The sequence below is a fragment of the Leuresthes tenuis genome, unplaced genomic scaffold (assembly GCF_036924035.1).
Source record: "Leuresthes tenuis unplaced genomic scaffold, fLeuTen1.0.hap1 SCAF_23, whole genome shotgun sequence".
NCBI lineage: Eukaryota > Metazoa > Chordata > Actinopteri > Atheriniformes > Atherinopsidae > Leuresthes > Leuresthes tenuis.
The window spans coordinates 1,601,925-1,619,023 of record NW_027325377.1 but is presented as its reverse complement, the minus strand read 5'-3'; the positions used below and the strand labels follow the sequence as shown (position 1 = coordinate 1,619,023).

The 17,099-nt window shown below is 38.4% G+C and overlaps 1 protein-coding gene across 1 annotated transcript; it reads left to right on the top strand.

Moving 5' to 3' along the window:
* Positions 1 to 2,425: 2,425 nt before the first annotated feature.
* LOC140282810 (uncharacterized protein C11orf98 homolog) lies at positions 2,426 to 8,384 on the top strand. Its single transcript, XM_072377370.1, has 4 exons — positions 2,426 to 2,550; positions 7,600 to 7,724; positions 7,800 to 7,897; positions 8,106 to 8,384. Exons 1-4 carry the CDS (start codon positions 2,512 to 2,514, stop codon positions 8,228 to 8,230), a joined length of 387 nt encoding a protein of 128 aa, XP_072233471.1. The 5' UTR covers positions 2,426 to 2,511; the 3' UTR covers positions 8,231 to 8,384.
* Positions 8,385 to 17,099: the final 8,715 nt, after the last annotated feature.

Genomic DNA, 17,099 nt, shown 5'->3' with positions numbered 1-17,099 from the left:
TTATCTCTGCTTTTGACACTTTTATTCATTTTATTTCCCATCAGAATCCTCTGATCTGACAGATTTATGACAGAAAAGCAACATGATTTGGATCTAAAACGTGAAACTCTGAGCAATGACACTACAACTACCTTTTAGGTCCTCAGACTGATTAGTTATAACTGCAGCCTCTAACAGCTGGAGTCCAGATGTGCACCGATCAGATCAGCTGCTCGGTCCTGAAAAGAAAAAGGGTTTCAAAACCCATAAAAATCACTAAAAGAACAAATATAAGATTTATAGAATATTTATTAAGATATTAAAATGTTTTGTCTGTGGGTAAAGTTGCAGTTTCTGCTTTTGTCCACCAGATGTCAGAGTTTTACCACCAAAGAAGGACTTAAAGAGTCACACAGACAGATTTCTGACAGAAAAGCAACATGATTTGGATCTAAAACGTGAAATTCTGAGCAATGACACTCCAACTACCAAGTTTCTCACCTTTTAGGTCCTCAGACTGATTAGTTATAACTGCAGCCTCTAACAGCTGGAGTCCAGATGTGCACCGATCAGATCAGCTGCTCGGTCCTGAAAAGAAAAAGGGTTTCAGTTTGAATCTTAAACAGCTCAGAATCGAAAAAACCCCCACAAAAATCACTAAAAGAACAAATATTAGATTTATAGAATATTTATTAAGATATTAAAATGTTTTGTCTGTGGGTAAAGTTGCAGTTTCTGCTTTTGTCCACCAGATGTCAGAGTTTTACCACCAAAGAAGGAGTTAAAGAGTCACACTGAGCTGGTTATCTGCAGCCTGGTTTCCATGTTTGTGTAAAACAGGCAGAGGGAATATTGTATAGTATATAATATATAATATATATATTAATATGATATAGGTGGACATATTTCAGCCAAAATAATGTAAAATAGTGTAAAATCATCATCATCACTGTCCATCGAACACTTTTATTCTGTTTTATAAAATACAAACCAGGAAGTGGACTCATTTCAGATGTTTTTTAAATGCAAAAACTACCAAAAACTGGACGAAACGGCAGGGAAATATTTTTGAAACCCTGGTTTCATGACGCCATGTTTGTGTAAAACAGGCAGAGGGCATATTTCAGCCAAAATAATGGACTTTAATCCTAAACTAAAGTGAATATTTGATCATAATCTGAGCTGAAAGTGACAAATCTGCTGTGAAAGTGTAAAATCATCATAGTCACTCTCCATCGATATAACACTCAAATACAAACCAGGAAGTGGACTCATTTCAGATGTTTTTTAAATGCAAAAACTACCAAAAACTGGACGAAACGTCAGGGAAAGATTTTCATCTTCCTTCAGACAGTTTGAGACAGAGGAGACTTCCTTATTCTCCCTTTTTTTCCAGCTTTAAAGAGCTGATTGGTTAAGAAGCAACACTTTTATGTGTCTTAAACTTTAATCTAACGAACTATGTTCACATAAATGAGCAGAGGGATGGGATTAAAACCACTGATCAACCTCCTTTCAGTGGTTTTTGTAGATGCTAAATTTGAATTTTAAACCAATTTGACGTTTCAAAGTCAAATGTGTAATAATTACAGGGCCTGGAAAATATTCGTGTAAATTCAAAAACTGCCATCTTTTTTTCTGTGGAACACTGTAGATTTTATACATTCTGGATCCTCAGAAGGTTTAAAAAGCCTCTAAATAATTAAAAAGTACCAAGTTAAAAAGGTTAAAAGCACAAGAAAGTACTAAAAGTTTCCTATTTTCCTGTAAAAAGGTTTTCCTTAGTTGGATCACTAACTGAGGAGCATCTCTAAACTGAAATCCATCCTTTCCAGGGATGACCTGAAGGTAGTTTTTAACCTCCAGGTCTTCGGATTCTTGTTCCCAGTCAGTCTGTTTCAGCCAGTTCAGACTCCAGCAGCCAGACTCCTGACGGGTACCAGAAAGAGACAAAGTGCCCACTTTCAAACACATTAAACCTTCTCCAGTCAAAGTTCCTGCATCAACAACTTGCTTTTTAATCAGCCCCATTTCTCTATTTCTGTGTTTGTGCTGCTTTCAGATCGTGTGATTCTCTTCTTGTGTTCAGTTGTGGTTTCATAGATTAAAAAACTGAATATTTGTGTTGTCTCTTTATCTTAAAATGTCGTTTTCTTGTGATCAGTTGCTTTTTTGCTTCAAGCTTTGCGGTGATGTTGAAACTGAGCTGCAGGGGGCAGCAGAGAGCTGCGAGTCTGCCGGCAATTTAGGCACAGAAGAAGAAGTATCACCTAAAACTGGCTCACTGAAGTGTTTTCCGTTCAAACTGTTTATTTAGTAGAATTAAACTGTAAAAGATCGATTAAACTATACGAACTGAATCTAAAGAAAGAAGGAGGAAATAATGCAGCATGTTAAAGCGGACCGATACGGCAGAGGGCGGTATGTGCCGTGCTAGCTTCAGTTAGCTCTAAAACAGAAGAAGAAGAAGAAGCAGCAGCAGAAGAAGAAGAAGAAGAACGTGTTCCGGTCCATGTGAGGACCTACAGAAACATGTCGCCTCCAGGAGGAAAGATAAACAGACCGAAAACAGTAAGAAAACCGGAACTTATTGATCTCAGACTGTGTAAAAGTGTGTTTAGACTCCGTTATAGAACCAGGTTTAAGTTTTTAGAACAACCGAGTCTCAGTAAAACCCGTTAAATTCTGGTTCTGATGGAGAAACTGTAGTTAAAACCATTTAAAAACAGAATATGATGGAAAAAGGTCGCTTTTAGTTTGGAATCAGAGTGTTTGTGAAGATTTTCCTCTTTAATATTAAAATGAATGTTTGGTCTTGACAGATCAACGGTCCTGATCAGCTTAATTTCTGCTACATTTGATATAAAACCAGGAAGCAGCTGCAGAGATTCACTGAAACATGTTCAAACATGAACATAAACCCAGAATCTGAGGCAGAAACAGAGTTTTTTATCAGTTCTCAGCAGCTTTAAAGTGAATCTCTGGTCTGGAACAAATGATGTGTCTTTGTGACAGGCTGCTGGTAACAAAGTGCCTAAAGATCCAGTTTAAAATGGCTTCTTTGCTAAGTTGTCTGTTCTGTGTCGACACAACACTGGTTCATCCCTTGAGTTAGGAGCCTTTTTTCTGCCTGAATGGGTCAAAGGTCAGAGTTAAGTGGCTGAACAAAGAAAAAACACTGAAAATGCTCAGGAACAAGGACTGAAGATGAGGGGAAAAGCAGAAAATCTCCAAAGAAAAACTGTGAAAGAGCTTCAGAAAGCTGCAGAACTGTTGATCAGGACACTTTAAAGGTTTCAGAAAGCTGCAGAACTATTGATCAGGACACTTTAAAGGTTACAGAAAGCTGCAGAACTATTGATCAGGACACTTTAAAGGTTACAGAAAGCTGCAGAACTATTGATCAGGACACTTTAGAGGTTTCAGAAAGCTGCAGAACTATTGATCAGGACACTTTAAAGGTTTCAGAAAGCTGCAGAACTGTTGATCAGGACACTTTAGAGGTTTCAGAAAGCTGCAGAACTATTGATCAGGACACTTTAAAGGTTTCAGAAAGCTGCAGAACTGTTGATCAGGACACTTTAAAGGTTTCAGAAAGCTGCAGAACTGTTGATCAGGACACTTTAAAGGCTTCAGAAAGCTGCAGAACTGTTGATCAGGACACTTTAAAGGTTTCAGAAAGCTGCAGAACTATTGATCAGGACACTTTAAAGGTTACAGAAAGCTGCAGAACTATTGATCAGGACACTTTAAAGGTTTCAGAAAGCTGCAGAACTATTGATCAGGACACTTTAAAGGTTACAGAAAGCTGCAGAACTGTTGATCAGGACACTTTAAAGGTTTCAGAAAGCTGCAGAACTGTTGATCAGGACACTTTAAAGGTTACAGAAAGCTGCAGAACTATTGATCAGGACACTTTAAATGTTACAGAAAGCTGCAGAACTATTGATCAGGACACTTTAAAGGTTACAGAAAGCTGCAGAACTGTTGATCAGGACACTTTAAAGGTTTCAGAAAGCTGCAGAACTGTTGATCAGGACACTTTAAAGGTTTCAGAAAGCTGCAGAACTGTTGATCAGGACACTTTAAAGGTTTCAGAAAGCTGCAGAACTGTTGATCAGGACACTTTAAAGGTTACAGAAAGCTGCAGAACTATTGATCAGGACACTTTAAATGTTACAGAAAGCTGCAGAACTGTTGATCAGGACACTTTAAATGTTTCAGAAAGCTGCAGAACTATTGATCAGGACACTTTAAAGGTTTCAGAAAGCTGCAGAACTATTGATCAGGACACTTTAAAGGTTACAGAAAGCTGCAGAACTGTTGATCAGGACACTTTAAAGGTTTCAGAAAGCTGCAGAACTATTGATCAGGACACTTTAAAGGTTACAGAAAGCTGCAGAACTGTTGATCAGGACACTTTAAAGGTTACAGAAAGCTGCAGAACTATTGATCAGGACACTTTAAATGTTACAGAAAGCTGCAGAACTGTTGATCAGGACACTTTAAAGGTTTCAGAAAGCTGCAGAACTATTGATCAGGACACTTTAAATGTTACAGAAAGCTGCAGAACTGTTGATCAGGACACTTTAAAGGTTTCAGAAAGCTGCAGAACTATTGATCAGGACACTTTAAAGGTTACAGAAAGCTGCAGAACTGTTGATCAGGACACTTTAAAGGTTACAGAAAGCTGCAGAACTATTGATCAGGACACTTTAAATGTTACAGAAAGCTGCAGAACTGTTGATCAGGACACTTTAAAGGTTTCAGAAAGCTGCAGAACTATTGATCAGGACACTTTAAAGGTTTCAGAAAGCTGCAGAACTGTTGATCAGGACACTTTAAAGGTTTAAAGCTGCAGAACTGTTGATCAGGACACTTTAAAGGTTTCAGAAAGCTGCAGAACTATTGATCAGGACACTTTAAAGGTTTCAGAAAGCTGCAGAACTATTGATCAGGACACTTTAAAGGTTACAGAAAGCTGCAGAACTGCTGATCAGGACACTTTAAAGGTTTCAGAAAGCTGCAGAACTGTTGATCAGGACACTTTAAAGGCTTCAGAAAGCTGCAGAACTATTGATCAGGACACTTTAAAGGTTTCAGAAAGCTGCAGAACTGTTGATCAGGACACTTTAAAGGTCTCAGAAAGCTGCAGAACTATTGATCAGGACACTTTAAAGGTTACAGAAAGCTGCAGAACTGCTGATCAGGACACTTTAAAGGTTTCAGAAAGCTGCAGAACTGTTGATCAGGACACTTTAAAGGCTTCAGAAAGCTGCAGAACTATTGATCAGGACACTTTAAAGGTTTCAGAAAGCTGCAGAACTGTTGATCAGGACACTTTAAAGGTTTCAGAAAGCTGCAGAACTGTTGATCAGGACACTTTAAAGGTTTCAGAAAGCTGCAGAACTATTGATCAGGACACTTTAAAGGTTACAGAAAGCTGCAGAACTATTGATCAGGACACTTTAGAGGTTTCAGAAAGCTGCAGAACTATTGATCAGGACACTTTAAAGGTTTCAGAAAGCTGCAGAACTGTTGATCAGGACACTTTAGAGGTTTCAGAAAGCTGCAGAACTATTGATCAGGACACTTTAAAGGTTTCAGAAAGCTGCAGAACTGTTGATCAGGACACTTTAAAGGTTTCAGAAAGCTGCAGAACTGTTGATCAGGACACTTTAAAGGCTTCAGAAAGCTGCAGAACTGTTGATCAGGACACTTTAAAGGTTTCAGAAAGCTGCAGAACTATTGATCAGGACACTTTAAAGGTTACAGAAAGCTGCAGAACTATTGATCAGGACACTTTAAAGGTTTCAGAAAGCTGCAGAACTATTGATCAGGACACTTTAAAGGTTACAGAAAGCTGCAGAACTGTTGATCAGGACACTTTAAAGGTTTCAGAAAGCTGCAGAACTGTTGATCAGGACACTTTAAAGGTTACAGAAAGCTGCAGAACTATTGATCAGGACACTTTAAATGTTACAGAAAGCTGCAGAACTATTGATCAGGACACTTTAAAGGTTACAGAAAGCTGCAGAACTGTTGATCAGGACACTTTAAAGGTTTCAGAAAGCTGCAGAACTGTTGATCAGGACACTTTAAAGGTTTCAGAAAGCTGCAGAACTGTTGATCAGGACACTTTAAAGGTTTCAGAAAGCTGCAGAACTGTTGATCAGGACACTTTAAAGGTTACAGAAAGCTGCAGAACTATTGATCAGGACACTTTAAATGTTACAGAAAGCTGCAGAACTGTTGATCAGGACACTTTAAATGTTTCAGAAAGCTGCAGAACTATTGATCAGGACACTTTAAAGGTTTCAGAAAGCTGCAGAACTATTGATCAGGACACTTTAAAGGTTACAGAAAGCTGCAGAACTGTTGATCAGGACACTTTAAAGGTTTCAGAAAGCTGCAGAACTATTGATCAGGACACTTTAAAGGTTACAGAAAGCTGCAGAACTGTTGATCAGGACACTTTAAAGGTTTCAGAAAGCTGCAGAACTGTTGATCAGGACACTTTAAAGGTTACAGAAAGCTGCAGAACTATTGATCAGGACACTTTAAATGTTACAGAAAGCTGCAGAACTGTTGATCAGGACACTTTAAAGGTTTCAGAAAGCTGCAGAACTATTGATCAGGACACTTTAAAGGTTACAGAAAGCTGCAGAACTGTTGATCAGGACACTTTAAAGGTTACAGAAAGCTGCAGAACTATTGATCAGGACACTTTAAATGTTACAGAAAGCTGCAGAACTGTTGATCAGGACACTTTAAAGGTTTCAGAAAGCTGCAGAACTATTGATCAGGACACTTTAAAGGTTTCAGAAAGCTGCAGAACTGTTGATCAGGACACTTTAAAGGTTTAAAGCTGCAGAACTGTTGATCAGGACACTTTAAAGGTTTCAGAAAGCTGCAGAACTATTGATCAGGACACTTTAAAGGTTTCAGAAAGCTGCAGAACTATTGATCAGGACACTTTAAAGGTTACAGAAAGCTGCAGAACTGCTGATCAGGACACTTTAAAGGTTTCAGAAAGCTGCAGAACTGTTGATCAGGACACTTTAAAGGCTTCAGAAAGCTGCAGAACTATTGATCAGGACACTTTAAAGGTTTCAGAAAGCTGCAGAACTATTGATCAGGACACTTTAAAGGTTTCAGAAAGCTGCAGAACTGTTGATCAGGACACTTTAAAGGTCTCAGAAAGCTGCAGAACTATTGATCAGGACACTTTAAAGGTTACAGAAAGCTGCAGAACTGCTGATCAGGACACTTTAAAGGTTTCAGAAAGCTGCAGAACTGTTGATCAGGACACTTTAAAGGCTTCAGAAAGCTGCAGAACTATTGATCAGGACACTTTAAAGGTTTCAGAAAGCTGCAGAACTGTTGATCAGGACACTTTAAAGGTTTCAGAAAGCTGCAGAACTGTTGATCAGGACACTTTAAAGGTTTCAGAAAGCTGCAGAACTGTTGATCAGGACTTTAAAAAAGCCTAATATTTAGAAAACAAAACTGTTCTTCAAACATTCAAACTAGAAATAGTTACTTTGATCAGTTTCTATGTCCTTGCTTTGGGGACCAGCGGCTTCACCTCCTGAACTTTGACCTCGTTTCTTCTTTCAGGAGTTGGGAAAGAATCTTTTCAAGAGGCGGCGAGTTCAGAGCCGAGAGAAGAGGAAGAAGCATCAGATCGTCGGAGCCATCGTGGATGAAGGTCTCATCACCGTCCATCACCTGAAGAAGAGGAAGTGAGTGTTCCACCCGCCGAGGCTCAGCTGACCTCCGACCTCCACCCGCTGACCCTCTGTGTTCTCCACCTTCAGGTCGAGTCCGAGGGCCAACATCACTCTGTCTGGGAAGAAGAGACGGAAGCTGCTGAAGCAGCTGCAGCACCTGCAGCAGGAGAAGGCAACGATGGAAGGTAAGAGAGGCTCCGCCCCCACGCTCAGGTGACCCTCCATCACCTGGAAACCAGTCACAGCTCTTCTTCCCTCCTTCTGAAGCATTTCCAAACTGTTTGGGGTCATGAGCTGTAATCCTGAACTAAACACCTGGATGTGATCATGTTCAGCTGACCCCTGACCCCTGAACCTTAACCTGCCAAACGTTCACTTCTGTCCTCCCCACAGTCGAAGCAGCACCACAGAAGAAGAAGAAGGAGTCCTCCTCGTCAGCTCCAACCCAGAAGAAGAAGAAGAAGGAGAAGAAGAAGAACGCCTCTGACGCTGATGTGGAGATGGCAGACGTGCAATGAACTGATTTATGGCTGACAGGAAAAGTACGGAAGCCCGTTTCTGACTAAATAAAGTGGAGCTGCAGCTGCTTTTATTCCAGTTCTGACTGTTTAATGAGAGAAAAGTGAGATTGTTTCATGTTTCTGTGACTTTAAGAAGCTTTGAGCTTTTATTTTATATTATTCTGACTCAGTTCAGAGGGATTCTGGGATTCTTGCCTTGGTGTTTTTCTACTTTACAGACAGGCTGCAGGTCTGAAAGCTGAGCTTGAACCCTCTGAAGCTGCTCTTTGTTTTATTCTGAGTTCATTAAAGCTCCTTTTGAATCCGGCTCTGGTCTGAACTCGTCTTAGAATAAAGGTCTTAGAGGAAAGGTCTTAGAGGAAAGATCTTAGAGGAAAGGTCTTAGAATAAAGGTCTTAGAGGAAAGGTCTTAGAGGAAAGGTCTTAGAATAAAGGTCTTAGAGGAAAGGTCTTAGAATAAAGGTCTTAGAGGAAAGGTCTTAGAGGAAAGGTCTTAGAATAAAGGTCTTAGAGGAAAGGTCTTAGAATAAAGGTCTTAGAGGAAAGGTCTTAGAGGAAAGGTCTTAGAGGAAAGGTCTTAGAATAAAGGTCTTAGAGGAAAGGTCTTAGAATAAAGGTCTTAGAGGAAAGGTCTTAGAGGAAAGGTCTTAGAATAAAGGTCTTAGAGGAAAGGTCTTAGAAGAAAGGTCTTAGAGGAAAGGTCTTAGAGGAAAGGTCTTAGAGGAAAGGTCTTAGAATAAAGGTCTTAGAGGAAAAGTCTTAGAGGAAAGGTCTTAGAGGAAAGGTCTTAGAGGAAAGGTCTTAGAGGAAAGGTCTTAGAGGAAAAGTCTTAGAGGAAAGGTCTTAGAATAAAGGTCTTAGAGGAAAGGTCTTAGAATAAAGGTCTTAGAGGAAAGGTCTTAGAATAAAGGTCTTAGAGGAAAGGTCTTAGAAGAAAGGTCTTAGAGGAAAGGTCTTAGAGGAAAGGTCTTAGAGGAAAGGTCTTAGAATAAAGGTCTTAGAGGAAAAGTCTTAGAGGAAAGGTCTTAGAGGAAAGGTCTTAGAGGAAAGGTCTTAGAGGAAAGGTCTTAGAGGAAAAGTCTTAGAGGAAAGGTCTTAGAATAAAGGTCTTAGAGGAAAGGTCTTAGAATAAAGGTCTTAGAGGAAAGGTCTTAGAGGAAAGGTCTTAGAGGAAAGGTCTTAGAGGAAAGGTCTTAGAGGAAAGGTCTTAGAGGAAAGGTCTTAGAATAAAGGTCTTAGAGGAAAGGTCTTAGAATAAAGGTCTTAGAGGAAAGGTCTTAGAATAAAGGTCTTAGAGGAAAGGTCTTAGAATAAAGGTCTTAGAGGAAAAGTCTTAGAGGAAAGGTCTTAGAATAAAGGTCTTAGAGGAAAGGTCTTAGAGGAAAGGTCTTAGAATAAAGGTCTTAGAGGAAAGGTCTTAGGTCTTAGAGGAAAGGTCTTAGAATAAAGGTCTTAGAGGAAAAGTCTTAGAGGAAAGGTCTTAGAATAAAGGTCTTAGAGGAAAGGTCTTAGAATAAAGGTCTTAGAGGAAAGGTCTTAGAGGAAAGGTCTTAGAGGAAAGGTCTTAGAGGAAAGGTCTTAGAGGAAAGGTCTTAGAATAAAGGTCTTAGAATAAAGGTCTTAGAGGAAAGGTCTTAGAGGAAAGGTCTTTGAGGAAAGGTCTTAGAATAAAGGTCTTAGAGGAAAGGTCTTAGAATAAAGGTCTTAGAGGAAAGGTCTTAGAGGAAAGGTCTTAGAATAAAGGTCTTAGAGGAAAAGTCTTAGAATAAAGGTCTTAGAGGAAAGGTCTTAGAGGAAAGGTCTTAGAGGAAAGGTCTTAGAGGAAAGGTCTTAGAATAAAGGTCTTAGAGGAAAGGTCTTAGAATAAAGGTCTTAGAATAAAGGTCTTAGAGGAAAGGTCTTAGAGGAAAAGTCTTAGAATAAAGGTCTTAGAGGAAAGGTCTTAGAATAAAGGTCTTAGAATAAAGGTCTTAGAGGAAAGGTCTTAGAGGAAAGGTCTTAGAGGAAAGGTCTTAGAAGAAAGGTCTTAGAGGAAAGGTCTTAGAGGAAAGGTCTTAGAATAAAGGTCTTAGAGGAAAGGTCTTAGAATAAAGGTCTTAGAGGAAAGGTCTTAGAGGAAAGGTCTTAGAGGAAAAGTCTTAGAGGAAAGGTCTTAGAATAAAGGTCTTAGAGGAAAGGTCTTAGAATAAAGGTCTTAGAGGAAAGGTCTTAGAGGAAAAGTCTTAGAGGAAAGGTCTTAGAATAAAGGTCTTAGAGGAAAGGTCTTAGAGGAAAGGTCTTAGAATAAAGGTCTTAGAGGAAAGGTCTTAGAGGAAAGGTCTTAGAGGAAAGGTCTTAGAATAAAGGTCTTAGAGGAAAGGTCTTAGGTCTTAGAGGAAAGGTCTTAGAATAAAGGTCTTAGAGGAAAAGTCTTAGAGGAAAGGTCTTAGAATAAAGGTCTTAGAGGAAAGGTCTTAGAGGAAAGGTCTTAGAATAAAGGTCTTAGAGGAAAGGTCTTAGAATAAAGGTCTTAGAGGAAAGGTCTTAGAGGAAAGGTCTTAGAGGAAAGGTCTTAGAATAAAGGTCTTAGAATAAAGGTCTTAGAATAAAGGTCTTAGAGGAAAGGTCTTAGAATAAAGGTCTTAGAGGAAAGGTCTTAGAATAAAGGTCTTAGAGGAAAGGTCTTAGAATAAAGGTCTTAGAGGAAAGGTCTTAGAGGAAAGGTCTTAGAGGAAAGGTCTTAGAGGAAAGGTCTTAGAATAAAGGTCTTAGAGGAAAGGTCTTAGAGGAAAGGTCTTAGAATAAAGGTCTTAGAGGAAAGGTCTTAGAATAAAGGTCTTAGAGGAAAGGTCTTAGGTCTTAGAGGAAAGGTCTTAGAATAAAGGTCTTAGAGGAAAAGTCTTAGAGGAAAGGTCTTAGAATAAAGGTCTTAGAGGAAAGGTCTTAGAATAAAGGTCTTAGAGGAAAGGTCTTAGAATAAAGGTCTTAGAGGAAAGGTCTTAGAGGAAAGGTCTTAGAGGAAAGGTCTTAGAGGAAAGGTCTTAGAGGAAAGGTCTTAGAATAAAGGTCTTAGAATAAAGGTCTTAGAGGAAAGGTCTTAGAGGAAAGGTCTTTGAGGAAAGGTCTTAGAATAAAGGTCTTAGAGGAAAGGTCTTAGAATAAAGGTCTTAGAGGAAAGGTCTTAGAGGAAAGGTCTTAGAATAAAGGTCTTAGAGGAAAAGTCTTAGAATAAAGGTCTTAGAGGAAAGGTCTTAGAGGAAAGGTCTTAGAGGAAAGGTCTTAGAGGAAAGGTCTTAGAATAAAGGTCTTAGAGGAAAGGTCTTAGAATAAAGGTCTTAGAATAAAGGTCTTAGAGGAAAGGTCTTAGAGGAAAAGTCTTAGAATAAAGGTCTTAGAGGAAAGGTCTTAGAATAAAGGTCTTAGAATAAAGGTCTTAGAGGAAAGGTCTTAGAGGAAAGGTCTTAGAGGAAAGGTCTTAGAAGAAAGGTCTTAGAGGAAAGGTCTTAGAGGAAAGGTCTTAGAATAAAGGTCTTAGAGGAAAGGTCTTAGAATAAAGGTCTTAGAGGAAAGGTCTTAGAGGAAAGGTCTTAGAGGAAAAGTCTTAGAGGAAAGGTCTTAGAATAAAGGTCTTAGAGGAAAGGTCTTAGAATAAAGGTCTTAGAGGAAAGGTCTTAGAGGAAAAGTCTTAGAGGAAAGGTCTTAGAATAAAGGTCTTAGAGGAAAGGTCTTAGAGGAAAGGTCTTAGAATAAAGGTCTTAGAGGAAAGGTCTTAGAGGAAAGGTCTTAGAGGAAAGGTCTTAGAATAAAGGTCTTAGAGGAAAGGTCTTAGGTCTTAGAGGAAAGGTCTTAGAATAAAGGTCTTAGAGGAAAAGTCTTAGAGGAAAGGTCTTAGAATAAAGGTCTTAGAGGAAAGGTCTTAGAGGAAAGGTCTTAGAATAAAGGTCTTAGAGGAAAGGTCTTAGAATAAAGGTCTTAGAGGAAAGGTCTTAGAGGAAAGGTCTTAGAGGAAAGGTCTTAGAATAAAGGTCTTAGAATAAAGGTCTTAGAATAAAGGTCTTAGAGGAAAGGTCTTAGAATAAAGGTCTTAGAGGAAAGGTCTTAGAATAAAGGTCTTAGAGGAAAGGTCTTAGAATAAAGGTCTTAGAGGAAAGGTCTTAGAGGAAAGGTCTTAGAGGAAAGGTCTTAGAGGAAAGGTCTTAGAATAAAGGTCTTAGAGGAAAGGTCTTAGAGGAAAAGTCTTAGAATAAAGGTCTTAGAGGAAAGGTCTTAGAGGAAAGGTCTTAGAATAAAGGTCTTAGAATAAAGGTCTTAGAGGAAAGGTCTTAGAGGAAAGGTCTTAGAGGAAAGGTCTTAGAGGAAAGGTCTTAGAATAAAGGTCTTAGAGGAAAGGTCTTAGAATAAAGGTCTTAGAATAAAGGTCTTAGAGGAAAGGTCTTAGAGGAAAAGTCTTAGAATAAAGGTCTTAGAGGAAAGGTCTTAGAATAAAGGTCTTAGAATAAAGGTCTTAGAGGAAAGGTCTTAGAATAAAGGTCTTAGAATAAAGGTCTTAGAGGAAAGGTCTTAGAATAAAGGTCTTAGAGGAAAGGTCTTAGAGGAAAGGTCTTAGAGGAAAGGTCTTAGAGGAAAGGTCTTAGAGGAAAAGTCTTAGAGGAAAGGTCTTAGAGGAAAGGTCTTAGAAGAAAGGTCTTAGAGGAAAGGTCTTAGAATAAAGGTCTTAGAGGAAAGGTCTTAGAGGAAAGGTCTTAGAAGAAAGGTCTTAGAGGAAAGGTCTTAGAATAAAGGTCTTAGAGGAAAAGTCTTAGAGGAAAGGTCTTAGAATAAAGGTCTTAGAGGAAAGGTCTTAGAGGAAAGGTCTTAGAGGAAAGGTCTTAGAATAAAGGTCTTAGAGGAAAGGTCTTAGAGGAAAGGTCTTAGAGGAAAAGTCTTAGAGGAAAGGTCTTAGAATAAAGGTCTTAGAGGAAAGGTCTTAGAATAAAGGTCTTAGAGGAAAGGTCTTAGAGGAAAAGTCTTAGAGGAAAGGTCTTAGAGGAAAGGTCTTAGAATAAAGGTCTTAGAGGAAAGGTCTTAGAGGAAAGGTCTTAGAGGAAAGGTCTTAGAGGAAAGGTCTTAGGTCTTAGAGGAAAGGTCTTAGAATAAAGGTCTTAGAGGAAAGGTCTTAGGTCTTAGAGGAAAGGTCTTAGAATAAAGGTCTTAGAGGAAAAGTCTTAGAGGAAAGGTCTTAGAATAAAGGTCTTAGAGGAAAGGTCTTAGAGGAAAGGTCTTAGAATAAAGGTCTTAGAGGAAAGGTCTTAGAATAAAGGTCTTAGAGGAAAGGTCTTAGAGGAAAGGTCTTAGAGGAAAGGTCTTAGAGGAAAGGTCTTAGAATAAAGGTCTTAGAATAAAGGTCTTAGAGGAAAGGTCTTTGAGGAAAGGTCTTAGAATAAAGGTCTTAGAGGAAAGGTCTTAGAGGAAAGGTCTTAGAATAAAGGTCTTAGAATAAAGGTCTTAGAGGAAAGGTCTTAGAATAAAGGTCTTAGAGGAAAGGTCTTAGAATAAAGGTCTTAGAGGAAAGGTCTTAGAATAAAGGTCTTAGAGGAAAGGTCTTAGAGGAAAGGTCTTAGAGGAAAGGTCTTAGAGGAAAAGTCTTAGAATAAAGGTCTTAGAGGAAAGGTCTTAGAGGAAAGGTCTTAGAATAAAGGTCTTAGAGGAAAGGTCTTAGAATAAAGGTCTTAGAATAAAGGTCTTAGAGGAAAGGTCTTAGAGGAAAGGTCTTAGAATAAAGGTCTTAGAATAAAGGTCTTAGAGGAAAAGTCTTAGAATAAAGGTCTTAGAGGAAAGGTCTTAGAATAAAGGTCTTAGAGGAAAGGTCTTAGAGGAAAGGTCTTAGAATAAAGGTCTTAGAGGAAAGGTCTTAGAATAAAGGTCTTAGAATAAAGGTCTTAGAGGAAAGGTCTTAGAGGAAAGGTCTTAGAATAAAGGTCTTAGAATAAAGGTCTTAGAATAAAGGTCTTAGAATAAAGGTCTTAGAGGAAAGGTCTTAGAGGAAAGGTCTTAGAATAAAGGTCTTAGAGGAAAAGTCTTAGAATAAAGGTCTTAGAGGAAAGGTCTTAGAGGAAAGGTCTTAGAATAAAGGTCTTAGAGGAAAGGTCTTAGAATAAAGGTCTTAGAATAAAGGTCTTAGAGGAAAGGTCTTAGAATAAAGGTCTTAGAATAAAGGTCTTAGAGGAAAGGTCTTAGAATAAAGGTCTTAGAGGAAAGGTCTTAGAATAAAGGTCTTAGAGGAAAGGTCTTAGAGGAAAGGTCTTAGAGGAAAGGTCTTAGAGGAAAGGTCTTAGAATAAAGGTCTTAGAGGAAAGGTCTTAGAGGAAAGGTCTTAGAATAAAGGTCTTAGAGGAAAAGTCTTAGAATAAAGGTCTTAGAGGAAAGGTCTTAGAGGAAAGGTCTTAGAATAAAGGTCTTAGAGGAAAGGTCTTAGAATAAAGGTCTTAGAATAAAGGTCTTAGAGGAAAGGTCTTAGAATAAAGGTCTTAGAATAAAGGTCTTAGAATAAAGGTCTTAGAATAAAGGTCTTAGAGGAAAGGTCTTAGAATAAAGGTCTTAGAGGAAAGGTCTTAGAGGAAAGGTCTTAGAGGAAAGGTCTTAGAATAAAGGTCTTAGAGGAAAGGTCTTAGAATAAAGGTCTTAGAATAAAGGACCCTGATTTTATTAATTATTTCAAAAGGGAATGGTCTGTATATTTAGAAAATAATGACCTGCCAGGAATGTCAGCTTGTACTCTTTGGGAAGCCGGAAAAGCAGTTATGAGAGGCAAAATAATCTCTTTTTCATCAAATAAGAAAAAGAGGGAAAGTTCAAGGATATCAGATTTAGAACTCAGGATTAAATCATTAGAAATTGTCTACAGTACCTCCAAAGAGGAACACACACTGAATGAATTAAGAAAAGCTAAACTTGAATTAAACAAAATTATTGATAAACAAACACAGTTTCTCATACAAAGACTTCGCTTGGAGAACTTTGAGCACGGAAATAAATCTGGAAGGTTCCTAGCTAACCAACTAAAGAGAAACAAAGAGAAAACAACAATCACTTCTGTTAAAGACTCAAAAGGAAATGTCACCCATGACCCCGATGTAATCAACAATGCTTTTAGGGACTTCTATAAAACCTTATATTCATCACAAAATGATCCATCAGATAGTAACATAGATCAGTTTCTTAGTAATATCAACCTTCCAAAATTACAAACCGAACAGGCAATGGCTCTGGATTCACCTCTTTCAATAGGAGAACTCCATGAAGCCCTTCAACATATGCCTAGTAACAAAGCCCCGGGACCAGATGGTTTTCCAGCAGAGTTCTACAAAGAATTTTGGACTGTTTTGGCACCTGCATTTCACAAAATGGTATTACAAGTTAAGCAGAATGGCAGATTATCCCCACACATGAACTCTGCTAACATTATCTTGCTACAGAAACCAGGAAAAGACCCCATACTTCCATCCAGCTACCGCCCAATATCTCTAATAAATGCAGACCTCAAAATAATTTGTAAAGCCCTCGCCAAAAGAATAGAAAAAATAACTCCACTTATAATACATCCTGACCAGACAGGTTTCATAAAGGGTAGACACTCATCCACTAACACTCGCAGGCTAATTAATCTCATAGACTATTCTAACATCAACAACCTGGAAACCACAATAGTCTCTCTAGATGCAGAAAAAGCATTTGATCGAGTGAACTGGAAATTTTTATTCGCAGCATTAAACAAATTTGGGTTTGGGTCACACTTCATCAACTGGATAAGGATATTATATAGCTCCCCAAATGCGTGTGTGAGGACAAATGATCAAACCTCTCCAAACTTCAGTCTGCAGAGAGGTACAAGACAGGGTTGCCAACTTTCTCCCTCACTTTTTGCTATTTTCATCGAACCTTTAGCAGCTGCTATCAGACAAGAAAGAAATATTAAAGGCATCCAACCCCAAAATATTGAGCATAAAATAAGTCTTTATGCTGATGATGTTTTACTTTTCCTTCAGAACTCTCAAACGTCTCTCACTCACACGATCACACTCATAAATAAATTCTCAGCACTTTCTGACTACTCTATCAATTGGTCTAAGACCACAGTTCTGCCCATTAACTGCAGGGTCCAGAATATACCTGCGATCACTTTACAGTCAGGAAATATCAGATATTTAGGCATAAACATTTCCTCCAGGCTCTCAGAGCTAACAAAGCTAAATTATGTGCAATTATTAAAGACAGTAGAGGACGATCTCTCTCGTTGGAAGTCCTTACCTATATCACTTATGGGGAGAGTTACAACCATTAAAATGATGATACTACCAAAAGTTAATTATTTGTTCTCAATGATCCCCATAAAACCATCTGCTACTTGGTTTAAGTCACTAGATTCTTGCATCTCCAAATTTCTGTGGAAAAACAAACCACCACGTATTAGTTTAAAAACCCTACAGAAAACTAAGGAAAGTGGTGGATTAGATTTACCTAATTTTCAGCACTATTCCTTAGCCAATAGGTTACAGTATATATCAAAATGGTTTAAACCTAGCCCAATAGATGAACCATGGATAAATATAGAACAAGCATTGTGTGATAATCTGGAAATCTCTGACCTGCCACTTATTAGTCAAAACGTAAAACATCACAAATGTTTCAAAAGCATTAACATCAGCACCTCTCTGACAGCCTGGTGGGAATTTCTTAAAATAACAAAGTCTTCAATTGTCCCATGTAAGCTTACACCCATCTGGAACAATCCTGACATACTGCAAAACAAAAAAATGCTAAACTTTACTCTGTGGAAGATCAAAGGAATCAAACATCTGGAACATATAATCCAAAATGGAAATTTTATTTCATTTGATGAGCTCATATC